The sequence below is a fragment of the Pleuronectes platessa genome, chromosome 22 (genome assembly GCF_947347685.1).
Source record: "Pleuronectes platessa chromosome 22, fPlePla1.1, whole genome shotgun sequence".
NCBI lineage: Eukaryota > Metazoa > Chordata > Actinopteri > Pleuronectiformes > Pleuronectidae > Pleuronectes > Pleuronectes platessa.
In genome coordinates this window covers 677,373-695,536 of record NC_070647.1, presented here as the reverse complement: position 1 = coordinate 695,536, position 18,164 = coordinate 677,373, and the positions used below count along the sequence as shown (strand labels likewise).

Sequence of the window (18,164 nt, the reverse complement as noted above, 5' to 3'; positions counted from 1 at the left end):
TGCCTCTGCATGTTACACCACCCTCTACTGACAAAAGAGAATCTCCTGCTGCGTTGTGCATGTGTGAAAGGCAGCATTTCCAGAACGTTCAGGACCAATTCAGAAAATAGCAATAGTGGGCGACTCTGATAACAATGCTGGATTATTCATACATTTTTGTGTTTACTTTTGCACCTCACTTACTGTACTATTGAGTCAGACAATAGTCAGTTTTCAGAAATCAGGGAAAGAAGCAAAGGGGAAAAATGGAAAACTCGTCAAAATTAGTCATTAAAAACAGACAAGGACCTCTGGAATCCATAGAGGTAGATATTGTTCTCTTAGATACTCTAGATAGTTATTTTGTCTGGCTTATATACAAGTGTGAAAGATTTACTTTACAGATTTTTTGCAAGTTGGCTATTTCAGAGGTGTGTTGAGCAATCAACATAATATTCAGACCCAAGTTCATAACTCTTCTAGAACTTCAGTTCAGTGTAAGGCCTCGGCTTCTTAGCGCCTCTAGATACCTAGAAACCAGATTGTAAATTATCTGTATATTCTTTAAAAAATCTTTGAGAACTTTTAACCCAATTCTCTGTCTGCCTTCCTTCCCCTTATGCTCACCTCAGGCTTCATGACCGGAAGATATGTATCATCGGCCTGAGTGTGCTGATGGAGCTGCCTAACCGACCAGCAGTGCTTGATGGTGTTGCTGCCCAGATCATCCCCTCCATCCTGCTTCTTTTCCTGGGTCTCAAGCACCTTCACACCTCTCGTCTCATCAACAAACCAGATGTGCCGGCCCAAACAGGGCAACAAGATGAAGACCAGAATGGTGAGAAAAGATCAGGAAAAAGGAATAGAGGAAAAAAAAATTGTAAAAGGAAGAAAAAGGTGCAGAAACAAAAGCAGATTTATCAGGGCAGACGGAAAGCAGAGAGAAGGATTGACTTGGGTATAATTATTGATATTTAATTTTCTGATTTGATCAGATCTTGATTCAGTTCCAATCGCAAATTATATTCAGCATATCTACTTTACTAACCCGAAAGTCTCTACTTCACTTTAAGTCATGTGTAAAAGAATTGGATTTCCAAAACCTTGTCTACAGCTCATATAGCAGCCTGATATATTAACTTTAAATGTAGAAGAAGTCCACATTTGTTTATTTACCTCCTCTAGGCTTCTCTCACACACAGTGAACGATGGCAACTAATAGACAAAGGCCGTTGATGATGCGTAGAAATGACAGTTTTTGCTGAAATAGAGTGACACCCAGCGTGTCAAAATGCTCATGTTAACGTTTCTTAGTGCAGCAGTTCCCCGGTCTTGTTTCCGAACTGCGTTGCTAATTCCACAGCTTGAAGCTACACGGAGGCAGCTAGATTCCCCTCCAGCTTTTACACACAGTCAACATGGACTCCAGATACTAACTACTACCAAGTGTTTGCTTTTAACCTGACGGTATTTGAGAAACAGTGTAGTGATAGCCGTGGAAGTAAAGTCGTGACAACGGGGTTTTTGCGCTGTTACCACCGCAGTTAGTATGGTGGCTAGCCCGCTAGCGCCGTTACGACAGGGCGTTATAATAGTATGTTACCGTACACACATGCCGTTAGTGCTCTAACCAACCACCGACAACTGGACAACTCCGCTGGCTTAACCGATTGTCCCATTAATCGTAGAATCGTAGTTGTGTTTGGGTATTGTGATATAGGGAATGAAACAGGAAGTTTGAGGTCCGGAAATGTGGGATTCCGGAAATGATGTCGTTCGGAAATGCTGTCGTTAGCGGACCAATCACAGCCAAGGGCTATCCCTAGGCTCTCCGCCATGCCAACTTGTAGTTAGAAAAATCTGTGCACCAGGTGCACGAAGAGCTCTCCAAGGAGCCCGGAAAGGGGTTCCACGGCAAAGAAGGCGTTGCCATGTGTTTGCCCCGTCAAAACGGATAGGCATACATTGGCCTTAAGGGTTCCTCCTGTTGCTTGTTTTTTAAGGTTCATTAATTTCACTGCATTAAATGCTTCCGAATGTATATGGTTACCGTACTCTACTTCTCTCACTTCAATTTTTCTATCATCTTATATCTGAATTATCAATATCTGCATTAGCACATTCTTCTTTCCAGTGACATCTATCTATCCATCCAAACTCATGCACAATTTTACACAATTTATAAAAATTCCTGGTCTTGGCATGGCTTGCAAAACTGTTCCGATGTTACCATCATTATGTCCATTGTTCCCATTTCTACCTCTAACAAGGAGATCATGTTTCACCCTTTTCTGTTTGTTTGTATTTGTTTGTTTGTCGTCAGGATTATGTAAAAATTACTGATCAGACAAAATTTGGTGAAAAGATGAGGCACGGTTCAGGAAAGAACTCGTAACACTTGAAAAAAAATTGTATTACCTCCTTTAACATTGAGAGATAAGTTGTTTTGGGACATTTTAACAGATTTCACAGTGAATAATACATTTAAGGGGGGGGGGGGTAATCTTGCATATTAAATCAACAATTTGTATTTTTTTCTATCATACTTTCAATGTCTACGTATTTGTAAAAATGTTTATGGTGAAACTGAAAAATGACAAGTTAGAATTACATCTGTCTTATTTGTCCTCTGTTGAGGAAATTCACAAATGACACAGCAGCACAAGAAATTAGCAGCACATCCAGTTTGTCATTAAGATGCGCCCCCAACCCTATTGACCATCTCCACCCCTCTTCCATTAATCACAACAGGGATGGAGGATCTCCTTCTGCGTTGGAAGTCCACTTCTAACTCTGTGAATAGAAATTGTGACAGGACAGTTCCTTGTGATGTGCCCGTGTTGCTTACTTCATGTCTGACAAGTAGTCCTACAGCCTGACATACTGCAGCCTGTCAGTGGTCTATGTCACAGGTCTCAGTCCAGCTGCATCACAGAGAGCCTCTGGGCCAGCCTGTGTCGCTGAACAGTGTCAAATGCACTGGAGATTTCAAATAACATAATCCTCAAGGTGCTTAATGGCTTCTCCAGGTGTGTGTATAGTCTGTGAGGCCAGTCAGTCAGCCAAAGTCACTTGGAGCTCTGGGACAGCCCTTCTTTGGTACAGGGACAATGCAGGATATCTTCCAGATATTGGGCACCTTTCCAGCCTTAGCAAGAGGTTGAAGAGATGCGTCAACACACCTGCCAGCTGCTCCGCGCAAACCATGACCACGTGCGGGTTAATGTTGTCCAGTCCTCTGGCCTTGTTGATCCTGGTACTGGGGAGTTGTTGTCTCACCTGGCTGGTCCAAATTTTTGGGGTAGTTTGGGGTGTGGTGGCCGTCAGACGAGATGATGTGAGGAGATGGAAGGGGGGAGCTGAGGAGGGTGGTCTGGGTTGAGGAAGGTATGAGAGAACGGGAAGGTTAGAGAAGGGAGGTAGGGGTTTACGGTGATAGGCCATTGATGGGTTGTTCACCAGTGGCTCTGGAGTCCAGGTGTCTGCTGCGGGGAGCTGTGGAGTTGCTGTCACAAGGAGGGGGGTAGCTGAGGTGAGAATGGGGACATGAGAGGAGGTGGAGGGAAGATTGTCCCGTGTCGATGAGTCAAACCTGTTAAAAAACAGGAATTTGCCCCCATAACCAGTATCGGACTGAAACAATAAATCAGGCCGGGAATTTGACTCTATCCCATCCCACTGCCTCCATGTTCAATTAACCCACCAGACCACTAATCCTGTAGTAGGCTTAACCTATTTGTTGATGAAAATTTGGCCTTTATGTTCATCTGGGAGGAAAATTCTCCAGATTACAAAATACCCCAAAAATGTGACTGACTAACAAGTAATCTTCCTGAATACTGAGTTTTCAAGGTGAACTGTAGCTATTGGTTAACCCTCAAAAAATGATAAGGACTTCACCAATCATACTATCATAGCACATACAGCAGGGGTGTCCAAACTTTTTATCCCGAAGGCCACATACAGAAAAAATTTGAAGGTCTGGGCCACTCACGCCCCCCTGCCCTGGAGCGAGCCATTGACAGTGCGTCTCAATTGCGTCGCTCAGGGCGGGGGACGTGGCTGTGTTCTGAGGGACAGCTGGCAGGTCAGGGGTGAGTTGGGCGCCACCTAGTGTCTACACTGAGAAGTACAATACAGTGGGCGATGGTCCATTACATTACAATTCATTTAGCTGACGCTTTAATCCGAAGCGATTAACAATCACTGCATTCAAGGGTACCCGAGGGTACAAACCCCCTACAACAAGAATCAAGAAAGTACAATTTCTTCAAAAATAGAGCAAAACTACAAAGTGCTATAAGATAGTGCCATGTAAGTGCTACTAATTTGTTAGTTTAAAAAAAAAAAGTAAAAAAAGTATAAGTAAAAGTATTTTTTTACATTACAATTTTTTTGAGGCGGGACAATTAAAAATGGATGGCGGGCCGTAGTTTGAACACCCCTGACATACAGCTAAGATATTTCAATGTTTGTATTTAATTTCAACAAACAGAGAGAGGGTTAGCATAAGCTACAACAATTTAAATAGGGAAACTTTTTTAGATTACAACTTTCACTCACTGATGTCCCAAAAACAACCCATATTTTCCAGTTTACCCTGCTATTCAAATTCACCCGATTTGAATAGCAACCAAATTTGTTTATGCTAAAGGAAACAGACAATAAAATTGATATTGTAGTTTAGGGTACAGTAAGAACTATCTTACAGCACAGTCCATAAAACTGAAAATCTGAATTCCTGGTCAAATTTGGGACTAGAAAAATATTGTTTCTCCATATCTAAATGATTGTGTTAGCTTCTCATGTTCTAAAATTGAGCTTTTTAGCTTTTTTTTAAAACTTCAAACGTTATTTTTTAAATATTTTTTGGATCCCCATTAACTTCTACAAAGTGGAATTTATTAAAAGGTGGCTAGGTAGCCATACTGAGTATGTTATGTGTGTCTGTTTTATTAAGTGTTTTCGGTCCACACAACTGCCGCTCACTGGATATCTTCTCTTTTTCGGACCATTCTCAGGAAACCCTAGAGATGGTTGTGCATGAAAATCCCAGTAGATCAGAAGTTTTTGAAATACTCAGACCAGCCCGTCTGGCACCAACAACCATGCTACGATTACAGTCACTTAAATCCCCTTTCTTCCCCATTCTGATGCTTGGTTTGAACTTCAGCAAGTCGTCTTCACCACAATTTGGGAGGTTGAGTCTGCGGGTGTGGTGGGATCTGATCGGATGTGGGGATATACAGTGGTCATTGTAAAATGTTGTGATATCCCCTCTTTCTTTTTTTTCTCTCCTTTGGAGAAATAACTGATTTCTACTGTAATTTAATTTAATTTTTGACGTTAAATGCTTTAATCTAAAGCAGTATGCTATGTTTTGTGTTGGCAGAGGAGATTCCCAGTGATGAAGATGAGGTTAATGAGAACTGGAATGCCATGCAGCAGCAGTCCGGCACAGTGACAGACCATGGCAGTGAGGAAGATGATGAAGATGAATGCTTGGATGATGACTGCTTTGAGGGTACGCCCCTAGAAGAATACAGCACACCGCTCGACTACGACAATGGCGAGGACGAGTATCAGTTCTTTACCTCCGCACTGCTTGGTAAGTAATCATTCAAGCCTTAAAAGTAGTAAAAGTGTGAATGGAACTTCCCGTTATGGCGAACTGCTAGGAAGACTGTGATGGAAATCTGGAGATACAAGAGGCTAGAAACAACAGAGTTATCTACGTGTATTAAATTAGGGGCTTTCTGCAGAAAGGATCAACACATGGAAACCACAAGGATTTCAGAGTGAGAATGCAGAACAGTCAAAAGCACAGATCTTATATAGGAAGACTTGAGGGCTGTCTCTCTGAACCAATCCAGACTGGTTCCATAGTTGGGCTAAGTAAAGGTATCTAAACACAACAGCTGATTCACATTTGTTCCCTATGGTGATAAGAAGACATACACTCCTTCCTTTGATGGGTAATTAAGTCGCAAAAGGTCTCACTGTATCCACGTCATAAACAGTTCTGACCATAAAACAGCTCAAGTCATAAAACATTTGGTGTGGGTAACCCTAACCCTAACCCATAGAAGTCTCTTGACAAGGCTGCAGAAACTTTCTATCCAAATACAAAATAGTTTGTCAACCATGCTTAGTTAATTTTTCTATTACATTTCCATCCTTTTTGTCATTTATGACAACATAAGAGAATGCGCACCTACAGTAAAACATCAAATACATCCAGTCACATATATTCAAAATGCATCAACACCATCACTGTAGTGTAAAGCAAACTGCCTTTGTCGTGGACGGTATGCATCTTTAAATGGGAGGAAGGACTGATAAGAGCAGACTAAACAGACAACACACAACATCGCATTCTTCATCACTATCAATAGGGTTCTGAGAAAGAAACCAGTCAGGGAGGGGAAACGCATCTTATATTGTCGTAGATCTAATTGGTGTGTCATCGGGTATGCAGATACATTTAATGGCTTAGCATTAGAGAAGGTGGATCTGGCGGAACAAACCAGAGGGACACAGCTGGCATTCCCCATAAAGCCCATGAAGGCTACAGTAGTCAACCAAACTGTGCGTATAAAGGTGCAGTGTGGGGGAGACATACGTGCAAATAGAAGTGTGACATGTTCATACGAGCAAACACTCTGTAGCTTCAAAGGAAAACTAATCATATCGCACAGGATGTTTGAAACCCATCAAACAGACTGGCCTGGGAGATTGGTTTGAATGGTCCAAAAAATAAATCCGTATCAAGAGTTATCAGTCAGCAGGAGATCGCTGTTATCATTATTAAGAGAACAGTTCCTCTACTGCCACTCAGGCCCAACTGACTGAAGGGATGCCAGGGAGGTCGGCGTTTCATCGTCGTCTTCTCTGCGGTGTGTGTATTATGTGATTCCCTGAAGCAACTTTTACCAAAAGCTGTGCTGGTCAGCACTGCCCTCTCTTCACCCTTCCTTTGTTTTAATTATTCAGTGTGGGTGCAGCAGGTGGATGTTCTGGTTCTGGGACTCTCTTGCAGTGACTGGCATGAATCCACGTTGTCCTTTCAGCGACCTTCACTGCCATATGGGTTGTTAACAGGATCTGGTACGGTCCTGTCCAGCGTCTGTGTCGCCAACTTTTCCGCCTTAGGTCTTTCACTACCACCCAGTCGCCGGGCTTCAGGTCATGAAGTGGTCCAGTTGACGGGTTAGGGGGTGCGTCTTTAACCTGTTTGAGGATGGCAGATAAAGCAGAAGAGTGATTTGTACAATAACAAAGCATTTCATCTTCACAGAGAGTTGTTGAGGGCAATTGTCTATTAACAGGTTCAATGCCCGTGTTCGCTGGGCGTCCGAACAGAATCTCAAATGGGCTCAATCCATTTTTTGGTCTGACTCTTGTTCTCATTTGCATGATAACCAGTGGGAGAGCTTTAGGCCATGACAATCCAGTTTCCTCACAGCATTTAGATGGAGGTTTACCGCAGCCTGAAAATCTGCTAAAAGCCATACAAAAATGCTGCAATCAAAACTACCGAACTTCGGATCATCCAAGCTGAACTCTGAAGCTAGGGAGGATGATGCTAACACTAGCTTAGCTCAAGCAATGCCGACTGATGAAAGCTGGAGGGAGCTAGATTGGAAAAAGTTCTGTTGAATGTTTCGAACGTGCGGCACAAGCTGAAATAAGAATTTCGACCACCGAAGACAACATCAGCTTGATGCAGAACTCTTGAAGCTAGAAACAAGAGTCTGGAAGATAAAGTTTGGGACTTGGAGGCCAGGTCCAGACTAAACAATCTAAGACTGGTGAACCTGACCGAAGACACTGAAGCAGGAGATGCTTTTACACTTCTGGAGAACTGGCTCCCTGAAGTGCTGGATTTAGCACTGCTAAGTCTTAAACTTATACTGGAGAGAGCTCACAGAATAGAGGGAGCCCACCGCCATGGGGGTGCACAAACGACAGAAGATGATGATGCAGTCCGGAAGAAACTATGGAACATGGGAATCCGGGGTGGCATGCTGTTACCGGCACGTCTCTTGGTGACTTATAAAGACACAAATTTGAGAACAGATTGCAAAAGAAAAAGGGGAAGACAAAGACTAAATAACTGGTAACTTGAAGACATACTTATTTATTTTATTTTTCTTTCTTCTCTCTTTCGTTTAACAGTTGTGTTACACATTGGCTCATGTTGTGCAACAAGAAACAAGGAAGGCCACACAGTTCCGCAGTTATAGTATTTATTCTACAAAAAGACTAGACTTGAAGCTAAACGTGGTAACCCGTTCACTGGGTGGGTGTATAGAAGTAAGAGTCACGCAAATGCTAAGCTGGGATGTTCATATGGAGGTAGACCTGTTGAAAGAGCGAGAGAGATCCAGAGCCCAGTCTGCAGGCCTCTTAAATGTTGGTTAGCCCAGGTGTGCCACATCCCTGCTGATCACTAGGGTCTATTTCCACCTACAGGAGCCTGAAACAAAAACACAAGCAAAACCCCACAGCAGGACAACTCCAGGGTTGTCACAGTTGTATTAGTTATATTAGTAGTAGGTACTGCAACTCTTGGGTAGCACACCAACACTAAAGAGGGTTAAATGCAGTCTTTTAATAAATGCAACGAATTGTATTCACTATAATGGGCTGCAAGCAAACAATTCTTTTTTTTTTTTTTTTTTAAATTTCTTTATTGAGCAACAGAGATACAAAGTAAGAACATGAAATAGATATTTTACAATGCTCACATTTTTCAAATTTTTTACATTTTACGTTGGCCCTCCTCCCGCATATCCACCCACACCTCCTTTTCCTGTAGGAGGTCCCACCCCTATCTGCCTCTAGGTAAAGGGAAAAGAAAAGAAAAAAGAGAAAAGAGAAAAAGAAACAAAAATAAAGATTAGGGACAAAACAAAAAACAAAGAGAGTAAATTAAAGAAAAGCTAACATTCTGGGAATGTAAAGTTTAGTGGTACGTCAGCAGAACTCAGATATCCGACTCCTCAGGTGTAATATCTAATGAGTCTATAATGGACAGCAAGGGGTTCCAAATTTGGCCAAATTTCCCCAGAGAGCCCTTGAGGGAGAATCTTAACTTCTCCAGTTTTAAGTTGTGTAGAATTTCCTTAACCCATCGAGTGTAGGATGGGGGGAAGCTGTGCTTCCAGTTCAACAAAATTAAGCGCCTAGCGATCAGAGTGCAAAAGGCCATAGAATGTCGAGCCTCAGCGGTTAAAATGCTGTTGTGCGGGATACCAAAGAGGGCAGGGAGGGGATGGGGGTCGGCCACAAAATGGTAAGCAATTTGAAGGGTGTCGAATATTTTGGACCAGAGGTCTTTAAGCTTTGGACATGACCAGAACATGTGTATGAGATTGGCAGGGGACTGGTTGCATCTATTACAAGTGTCAGCTACATTGGGGTAGAATTTAGACAGTCTATGATTGGTGTAGTAAGTCCTGTGTATTAATTTACATTGAATCAGCCCGTGTCGGGCACAGATAGAAGAGCTGTGGAACAACCTAAGGATATTGTCCCACTGATCTTCTTCAAAATGGAGCCCCAGATCCTGCTCCCACAGATGTTTTGTTTGTTGTGGGAAGACTGAAGTAATGGCGTCCATCGCGTTAAAAATACGGGAAATATTCCCTTTCTGATTGGGGTTAAGCATGAGAAGGGTATCCAACAGAGTCTTAGGGGGAGTGTTTGGGAACTCAGGGTAGTTTTTTTGGACAAAATGTCTAATTTGAAAAAAACGGAAAAGGTGAGATGAGGGGAGATCGAATTTAGACGATAGGTCACCGAAGGACATGAAAATACCACTATCGTAGAGGTCATTGATAGATGCCACGCCTCTCTCCGACCACAAATGAAATGTAGAGTCCATAATGGATGGTTTAAAACTGTGATTATGGGATACTGGGGCATGAATAGAGGGACCCTGCAGGCCAAAATGTTTCCTAAATTGTAACCATATCTTAAATGACTGCTTGACTACTGGATTATCGTTGGCTTCAGTGGCCGACACAGGAAGTGGGGAACACAGCCACGACCGCAGCGAGACCCGAGATGACAACTTTTCAATGTGGACCCAGGCAGGCTGGTCGGTGTTAGGTTTATCAATCCAGTACAAGAGCTTGTGAATATTGGCTGCCCAGTAGTAATATAAGAAATTGGGAAGAGCAAGGCCCCCTGTGCTCTTAGGAAGTTGCAATAACCTTTTCTGCATACGCACAGGTCTATCTGCCCAGAGAAATATAGATATTGCCTTATCCAGTTTAGCAAAAAACTTTTTTGAGATAAGAACAGGGATATGCTGGAAAAGGTAAAGGAATTTTGGCAGAACTGTCATCTTGATAAGGTTCACCCTACCGGCCAACGATAAATGCAAGGTAGACCATCTATGAAAGTCCTCCTCAACTCTGCCAAGCAGTGGGACAAAATTTTTTTGGAAAGTGTCTGATAGAGACCTTGCTATAAGTACACCTAAATATTTAAAACAGTTATTCACCCTTTTAAAGGGAGCTGTGCTGTCTGGCAAAACGCCAACTAAGTTATTGATCGCAAATAACTCACTTTTTCCAAAATTGAGTTTGTAGCCAGAGAGCTGGCCAAATTGCTTTAGGATGTCGAGAACTATCGGGAGAGATGTGGATGGATTTGATACATAAAGCAGCAAATCATCTGCATACAGTGACAGTTTGTGCACTGAACCTTGGCGGGAGACGCCCTCAAATCTATTCTCGGATCTCAGCCAGATGGCCAGGGGCTCAATAGCTATGGCAAATAATAAAGGGGATAGTGGACACCCCTGCCTTGTGCCGCGGTGGAGCTGGAAGGGGCTTGATACTATATTGTTAGTTTGCACTGAGGCTACTGGTGTGGAGTACAACAGTTTCACCCATGAAATAAAGCCTGAACCTAGACCAAACCTCTCCATCACCTCAAATAGAAAGTCCCACTCCACCCTATCAAAAGCCTTTTCAGCATCCAGCGACACCACTACCTCGGGGGTGCTGGAGCTGGGCATGTTCAAAATATTAAACAGTCTTCTGGTGTTGTGGAATGAGTGCCTCCCCAGCATGAAGCCAGTCTGGTCTGGTGAGATGACTTGTGGGAGAACCCCCTGAAGACGCAGGGCTAAAATCTTAGCGAGGATTTTATAATCCACATTTAACAGAGATATAGGTCTAAAACTACTGCACAGTAAAGGATCTTTATCTTTTTTTAAGAGAAGAGTAATTGTGGCATTATTCAGGGTTGGAGGAAGATGGCCGAGAGACAAGGCCTCGTTATATACATCGCACAAGACTGTGGAGACAAGTGGGGCGAATCTCTTATAAAACTCTACAGTAAATCCATCCGGACCCGGCGACTTGCCACTCTGTAAAGTACCAATAGCATTAATGATCTCAGCCGCTGAAACTGGGCCAGCCAGACCCCGCACCAGCTCTCCGTCCACTCTGGGAAACTCAATGGTGTTTAGAGCACTGGCTGTACTGGTCTGGGGATGGTCAGAGGCATATAAATCAGAATAAAATTTGGTAAATGTTTCATTTATGGATTTTGGGTCAGTGAGAATAACGCCTGTTGTGGACCTAATACTGTGAATAAGCCTGGAGGCGGATGCGGCTCTGGCTTGCTGGGCAAGGAGTTTTCCAGCCTTGTCCCCTGATTCAAAAAATCGCTGTCTAGATTTAAGCAGTTGCAATTCTGCTTCATTTGTAGATAAAAGGTTAAACTCAGTTTGGAGTTGTAAACGCTTTTTATAAAGTAGCGGGTCTGGGTTATTAGAGTAGCTATCATCAATCTCCAAGAGGTTCTGTGACAGTTCCTCTTGTCTGGACTTAGCCTTTTTTCTGAGATGCGCTGTGTAGGAGATTATGTGTCCTCTCAAGTACGCCTTAAAAGCTTCCCACAAGGTTCCTTTTGATACGTCCGGTGTATCATTAATTTCAAAAAATAGTTGTATATTAGATCTTAGGAAGTCTACAAAGGGGTTATCGGATAATAGATGTGAATTAAATCGCCATGGTCTTAAGATGCGGCTGTAGTTGGGAAATTGTATGTCTAGCGATGTGGGAGCATGGTCTGAGATTAAAATGCTGTGGTACTCGCATGAGTGTACATTAGAAATAAGTCTGTTGTCTAAGAGAAAAAAGTCTATTCGAGAATAAGAATGGTGGACATGCGAAAAAAAAGAGAAGGATTTTTTATTTGGGAACTTAGATCTCCATGGGTCTGAAAAGCCCAACTCACTTGCAGTGGAGGCCAGTAGTTTGGCAGAATTATTAATAGAGTATGGTCTAGAGGAGGATCTGTCTAAAACAGCATCTTGTACAAAATTAAAATCCCCCCCAACAATGATGTGGTACGTTTCAATGTTGGGAATGGAGTTGAAAAACTTGGATATGAATTGTTTATCATCCCAGTTTGGTGCATAGACACTAGCTAAGATAACCTGAGAGCTGCACAGTTTTCCCGTCACAACAACAAATCTACCAGCCGGATCAGCTACAACTCTCTCTGGTTCAAATGGAATGCTGCTTCGAATCAAAATGGCAGCGCCCCTGGCCCTCGCATTAAACTTTGAATGATATAAATGGCTAAACCTACCCCTTTTAATGCGCAGGACCTCGTTATTGCGTAAGTGTGTCTCCTGCAAGAAAACCACATCACCTCTCAAATCCTGAAGATGAGACATGATCTTATTTATTTTGGTGGCCTGGTTTGCCCCCTTGACGTTCCACGATATAAAACGAATGTTATTCATAGTTTTTTACTTTCCATGTAGGCCTGAGTGATGGATTATCTTGTATAGCATAGTGAAATATCTGATTATATCTGAGACGAAGGAAAAAGGAGAGAAGAAAAGGAGAAAGAGAGAAAAAAATAAAAGAAGAGAAAAAAAAGAGAATAAAGAAAAAAAAAAAGAAAAAAGAAAAATACATAAGAGACAGTGTGAGACCCCAAGCCCCTCCCCAGCCCATAAACACATAAACAGTGCCCCCCAGTTCCCCACCCCGCACCCACCCACAACCCTTGCACAAAAGTGCCATGTTCCCTTAGCAAAATTCTCCCGGGGTTCCTCTCCTCCAATCTCCCACCCTGCCACACAGTAGTCTGAATGGTAGAAAATTTAAGTCAATTTGTAAAAAGGCACAGTGTGACTGTCTCGACAAAATTGTAACCGGCACTCAAAAGGCTCGACATGAGTGACAACAACATAGGATAAAACAGTGTAATGGAACAGTTCCACTCAGAAGTGCTGAAATAAAAACAGTGAGCCCAACTTATTGCAACTACAAATAACTTTGTCATCATCCAAAACCAGCACACAAACCGCCATATTTGTTCTGCTAAACAAAACGCAATCACATACCTGTTCCATCCAATGACATGTGATTAGGATAGGCTATTGATAGTTCAACCGATTTTAACTTGCATCAGTCTTTTAGTGCTTCTGGTGTGCGGCCAAAAGTTGCTGCGCCTCCTTCACTGACGCGAGACGCCGTCTGCTCCCGTCCTCAGCCCTGATGAACAGCCGCGCTGGGTACAACAGTGAAGGCTTGAGATTGAGAGCGTAGAGCTGTCGCATCACCTCTTTATACTCCGACCGCTGGTCCAGGACCTCGGGGCAGTAATCCTCATAGATGTAGACCGGTTTGCCGTCATATTTAAGTTCGCCTCTTTTTTTACGGGCAGCGCGAATAACAGAGTCTTTGGTCTGGAAGTTGTGAAAACAGACGATCACGGCTCTCGGTTTCTCCCCCGCCGCTGGTTTGGGTCTGAGAGCGCGATGAGCTCTGTCGAGCTCTGGTGAGGAAGACAGCACATCTTTCCCCAGCACGTCCACCAGAAAGCCAGAGAAAAACGCGGTCGGCCATGAACCCTCGACTGCTTCAGGCACACCTATGAGACGCACGTTGCACCGTCTGCTCCTCCCCTCCAGGTCGGTTAGCTTGGCTCTCAGCTTTGCATTATTTTCACTCATGGAGGTTACCTTTTCCTCCAGGAACTGCAGCTGGTTCAGCCCAGATTCCAAATCAGAGATTCGCTGTTCATGGTCCGTTACCGTGGATTGTATCCCATCTAACTTTGCGTCGATGCCCGCCAGCTTGTTCTCAAATCGTACAGAGAGTGAGTCCGGTCTGGTCAGCAGGTCCGCTCTCAGCTCCGCCAGCATGTTGGCTAACGTAGCATTGTCGATAGCAGTGTCCGGTGGGGCAGCTTGTTCTGATTTTTTCGACGGCTTGCTTGGTCTGGACGACATGTTGTTGGGCGAAAAGCTCGTTCGGGTGCCGTTAAGTGTTAAGTTGCAACTAAGTTGGGATCATTTAAATTGACTTATGGTCAAAAAGGAGACTGTGTGGCAGGAGCCCGAAGAAACACGACTACTCCATTCCACTCACCAACCGGAAGTCAGCAAACAATTCTTTAAAAGTGAGCTCCTGTTTCGTACTTCGCGACGGAGATATGCTCTCATTCTTTTGTACTGTGTGTCTGCAGTTCACCGGAGTTCATGCCATCTTAATTTTGAATGAAGAGGTCTCACTCACTATATGTTTTATTTAATTTATAAGACTTTGTTCAACACTACAAACATTTCCGGTATGTTGGTCTAACCAGTGGGCCATGTTGTTGTTGAATGGCGGAGAGCACTAAAACAACTAGATTTGGAAGACCTGCGCTGTTGTGGGTGGAGTGGTCATTAGCTGTGGGGGAATGTCTCAACATTTGGGGGGAGCTAGCCTTCGGGTTGGAATCAAGCGGGTCAGGGGATTGTTAGGGGTTCTCAATGTTTGATGTTTGTTGGAACATCAGTGTTAAGAATATTTGTTTCTCAAATGTAATCAAGTTTCCCGTTTTACCCTTCGTTTTTATCCTTTACCTTTTTTTGTTGTCGTTTTCATCTATTTGTCTAACATAATCAGTGTCAAATGTCATGTCGCGGGGTGTGGGGGTTAAATGTACATTCTGGAATTGCTTTAAAAAATCTGGTAATAAACAGACTTAAAAGTTTGTTATCAAAACTTATATTTCTTCAAGAAACACTTTTTGGCAAGGGATGATATTAAACTACAGAGGAGATGGAGGGGATGGGTGTTTTCAGCATCTTTTTCAACACATGTCAGGGTGATTCTAATTCATAGGTCAATACCAATAATGTCTCAGGTTTGAAGGATGTCTTCTTCAGACTGCATGTGTCATCTCCTTCCACAGATGTTCAAAAGGATTTAGATCAGGGCTCATAGAAGGCCACTTCAGAATAGTCCAATGTTTTGCTCTTAGTTATTCTTGGTTGTTTTAAGCTGTGTGTTTTGGGTCATTATCCTGTTGGAAGACCCATGACCTGCGACTGAGAACAGGCTTTCTGACACTTCGCAGCACATTTAGCTCCATAATGCCTCGATAGTCTTGAGATGTCATTGTGCCCTGCACAGATTCATGACACCGTGTACCAGATGCAGAAAAGCAGCCCCAGAACATAACCGAGCCTCCATGTTTCACAGTAGGTACAGTGTTCTTTTCTTTGTATGCTTCATTTTTGCATCTGTGAACTATGAAGCTGATGTGACTTGACAAAAAGCTCCAGTTTTGTCTCATCTGTTCAAAGGACATTCTCCAAGAAGCTTTGTGTCATGTCAATATGCATTTTGGCAAATTCCAGTCTCGTTTTTTATTATTTGCTTTCGACAGTGGTGTCATCCTTGGTCATCTTCCATGAAGTCCACTTTGGCTCAAACAGGAACAGATGGTGCGATCTGACAGTGATGGACCTTGACCTTGGAGTTCACTTCTAATCTCTTTGGAAGTTGTTCTGGGCTCTTTGGTTACCATTCTTATTATCCGTCTCTTCATTTTGTCATACATTTTCCTCATGCGGCCACGTCCAGGGAGGTTGGCTACAGTCCCTTGGACCTTAAACTTCTGAATAATATGTGCAACTGTAGTCACATGAACGTTTAAGCTGCTTGGAGATGGTCTTATAGCCTTTACCTTCAACATGCTTGTCTATAATTTTCTTTCTAATCTCCTGAGACAAATCTCTCCTTAGCTTTCTGTGGTCCATGTTCAGTGAGGTACACACCATGATACCAAACAGCACAGAGACTACTTTTCACCCTTTAAATAGGCACACAGACTGATAACAAGTTTGAAGACACCTGCAATGCTAATTAGAGGATACATCTTAGTTTAACATGTCCCTGTGGTCAAATTATTTTCAATCTTTTCTAGGGGTAACATTATTTTTGTCCAGGCCATTTTCATTAGATCGTTTTTTTTTTTAAATGATTATGTTGAACCACAATTCATGAGCAATGTCTAATTTTCATAAGTAAATTTTAAGTTAATTTGTATTTATTATTACTTTTGTCAGTTACATGTTATTTCAGTGACCATTGTGGTTTTTTCTTTCTTTAACGGAAGGGTACCAACAATTTTGTCTACTTCTGTACTTCTGACATGTAACATAATTTTAGATAATCTTGATATACCCATTATCCCAGAGGAACTCGAATCCAGCCCCGAAGCTGAGTTATCATTAAAAGAGATATCTGATGCAACTGATAGTATGAAATCTGGTAAGGCGGCGGGTCCTGATGGCCTACCTATAGATATTTACAGAAAGTTTAAAACCAAATTACAGACCCTTTATGGCATATGTTATTAGAATAACCAATAATAATCCAGTATCCTTGAGGGAAGGCTGTTATCAAGGCTTCCCTCAAGGATGGTGGATTATTATTATTATTAATTTGACTGATCCCAAAACTAGGGAAACCCTGCAATAAGTGTGAAACCTTAAGACCAATTAGTTTTCTAAATTCGGATGTGAAGCTGCTATGTAAAGTTCTGGCGAAGAGGTTGGAAGGCTCACTCCCAAGAATAATTGAAAAGAATCCAAACGAGTTTATAGGAGGTCGACAAGGGTTTCACAATGTCAGGAGGGCGCTGAACATTTACACATCCAGAAGGACGTACCAGACAAGATTATCTTATAGTTAGATGCTGAGAAAGCCTTTGATATGGTCAAATGGCCCTATCTTTTTGACGTTCTTAAATGCTTTAGATGTGGGGAATACTTTTGTAAGTGGATTAAACTGTTATTTAAGGAACCCTGTGCTGAAGTAATCACGAATAATACAATATCAAAACCAATTAAGATCCATAGAGGAAGCCGTCAAGGATGCCGTTTATTGCCACCGCTGTTTATAATGGCCATTGAGCCTGTTGCCATAGCCGTACGATCTCATATAGAGATGGCTGGTGTAACAATATAGGTCAAACTGATCATTATCATTAACCTGGAGAAATCCATACCAGCTGTGTTAAGAGTATTTAAAAATGTTTGTGATTTTTCAGGCTACAAAGTAAATTACTCCAAAACCTCTATAATGCTCCTAAACTCCAAAGATAAAGGTAATCCATCCGCAGAAGTTTCTCATTTTAATGTTGGTAATCAAGTTACATACACTCCTGATCAAAATCTTAAGACCAGTTAAAAAATTGCATGAATTTGCATTTTGCACTGTTGAATCTTAGGAAGGTTCTAAGTAGAGTTTCAAAATGCAAAAAGAAAAAATGGGAACAAGAGACCAAAAGTTGTGAGCTGGCAATTTATTGAAAACAACAATTTAACTGAAGTAGGCTGTTCATCAGCTGATCAAAAGTTTAAGACCACAGCTAAAAAAAAAAAAAAAACTCCTAAAACAGAAATTAAAGTGTCAAAAACTGACTCAGTAATGAGTAGCTCCACCATTATTGTTGATCACTTCAAAAATTCGTTTTGGCATGCTTGATGCAAGTGTTTCCAAAAGGCTAGTGCGAATGTTGCGCCAAGTGGTGAAGATGGCTTGACGAAGGGCATCCACTGTCTGGAACTGAAGTCCATTTTTGTAAACTTCCCTTGCCATCCATCCCCAAATGTTCTCAATTGGATTAAGATCAGGGGAACACGCAGGATGGTCCAAAAGAGTGATGTTATTCTCCTGGAAAAAAGTCTTGGTCAGACCGGCATTGTGAATTGGAGCGTTGTCCTGCTGAAAAACCCAGTCGTTACCAAACAGACAAGGGCCCTCAGTCATGAGGGATGCCCGCTGCAACATCTCCACATAGCCAGCTGCTGTTTGACGCCCCTGCACAACCTGGAGCTCCATTGTTCCATTGAAGGAAAAAGC

General features: G+C 42.5%; 1 protein-coding gene across 8 annotated transcripts in view; it reads left to right on the top strand.

Moving 5' to 3' along the window:
• The window catches only part of ipo8 (importin 8), an 88,252-nt gene that overhangs the window by 62,532 nt on the left and 7,556 nt on the right, over positions 1–18,164 (top strand). For 7 of the 8 annotated variants that reach the window (XM_053414584.1, XM_053414583.1, XM_053414581.1 and 4 more), the window contains 2 exons: positions 612–817; positions 5,372–5,587. In XM_053414584.1, the coding sequence (XP_053270559.1) occupies positions 612–817; positions 5,372–5,587 (422 nt within the window). Of the gene's footprint in view, positions 1–611; positions 818–5,371; positions 5,588–18,164 lie in introns of those variants that run through there. The other variant, XR_008333793.1, reaches the window with a different exon arrangement.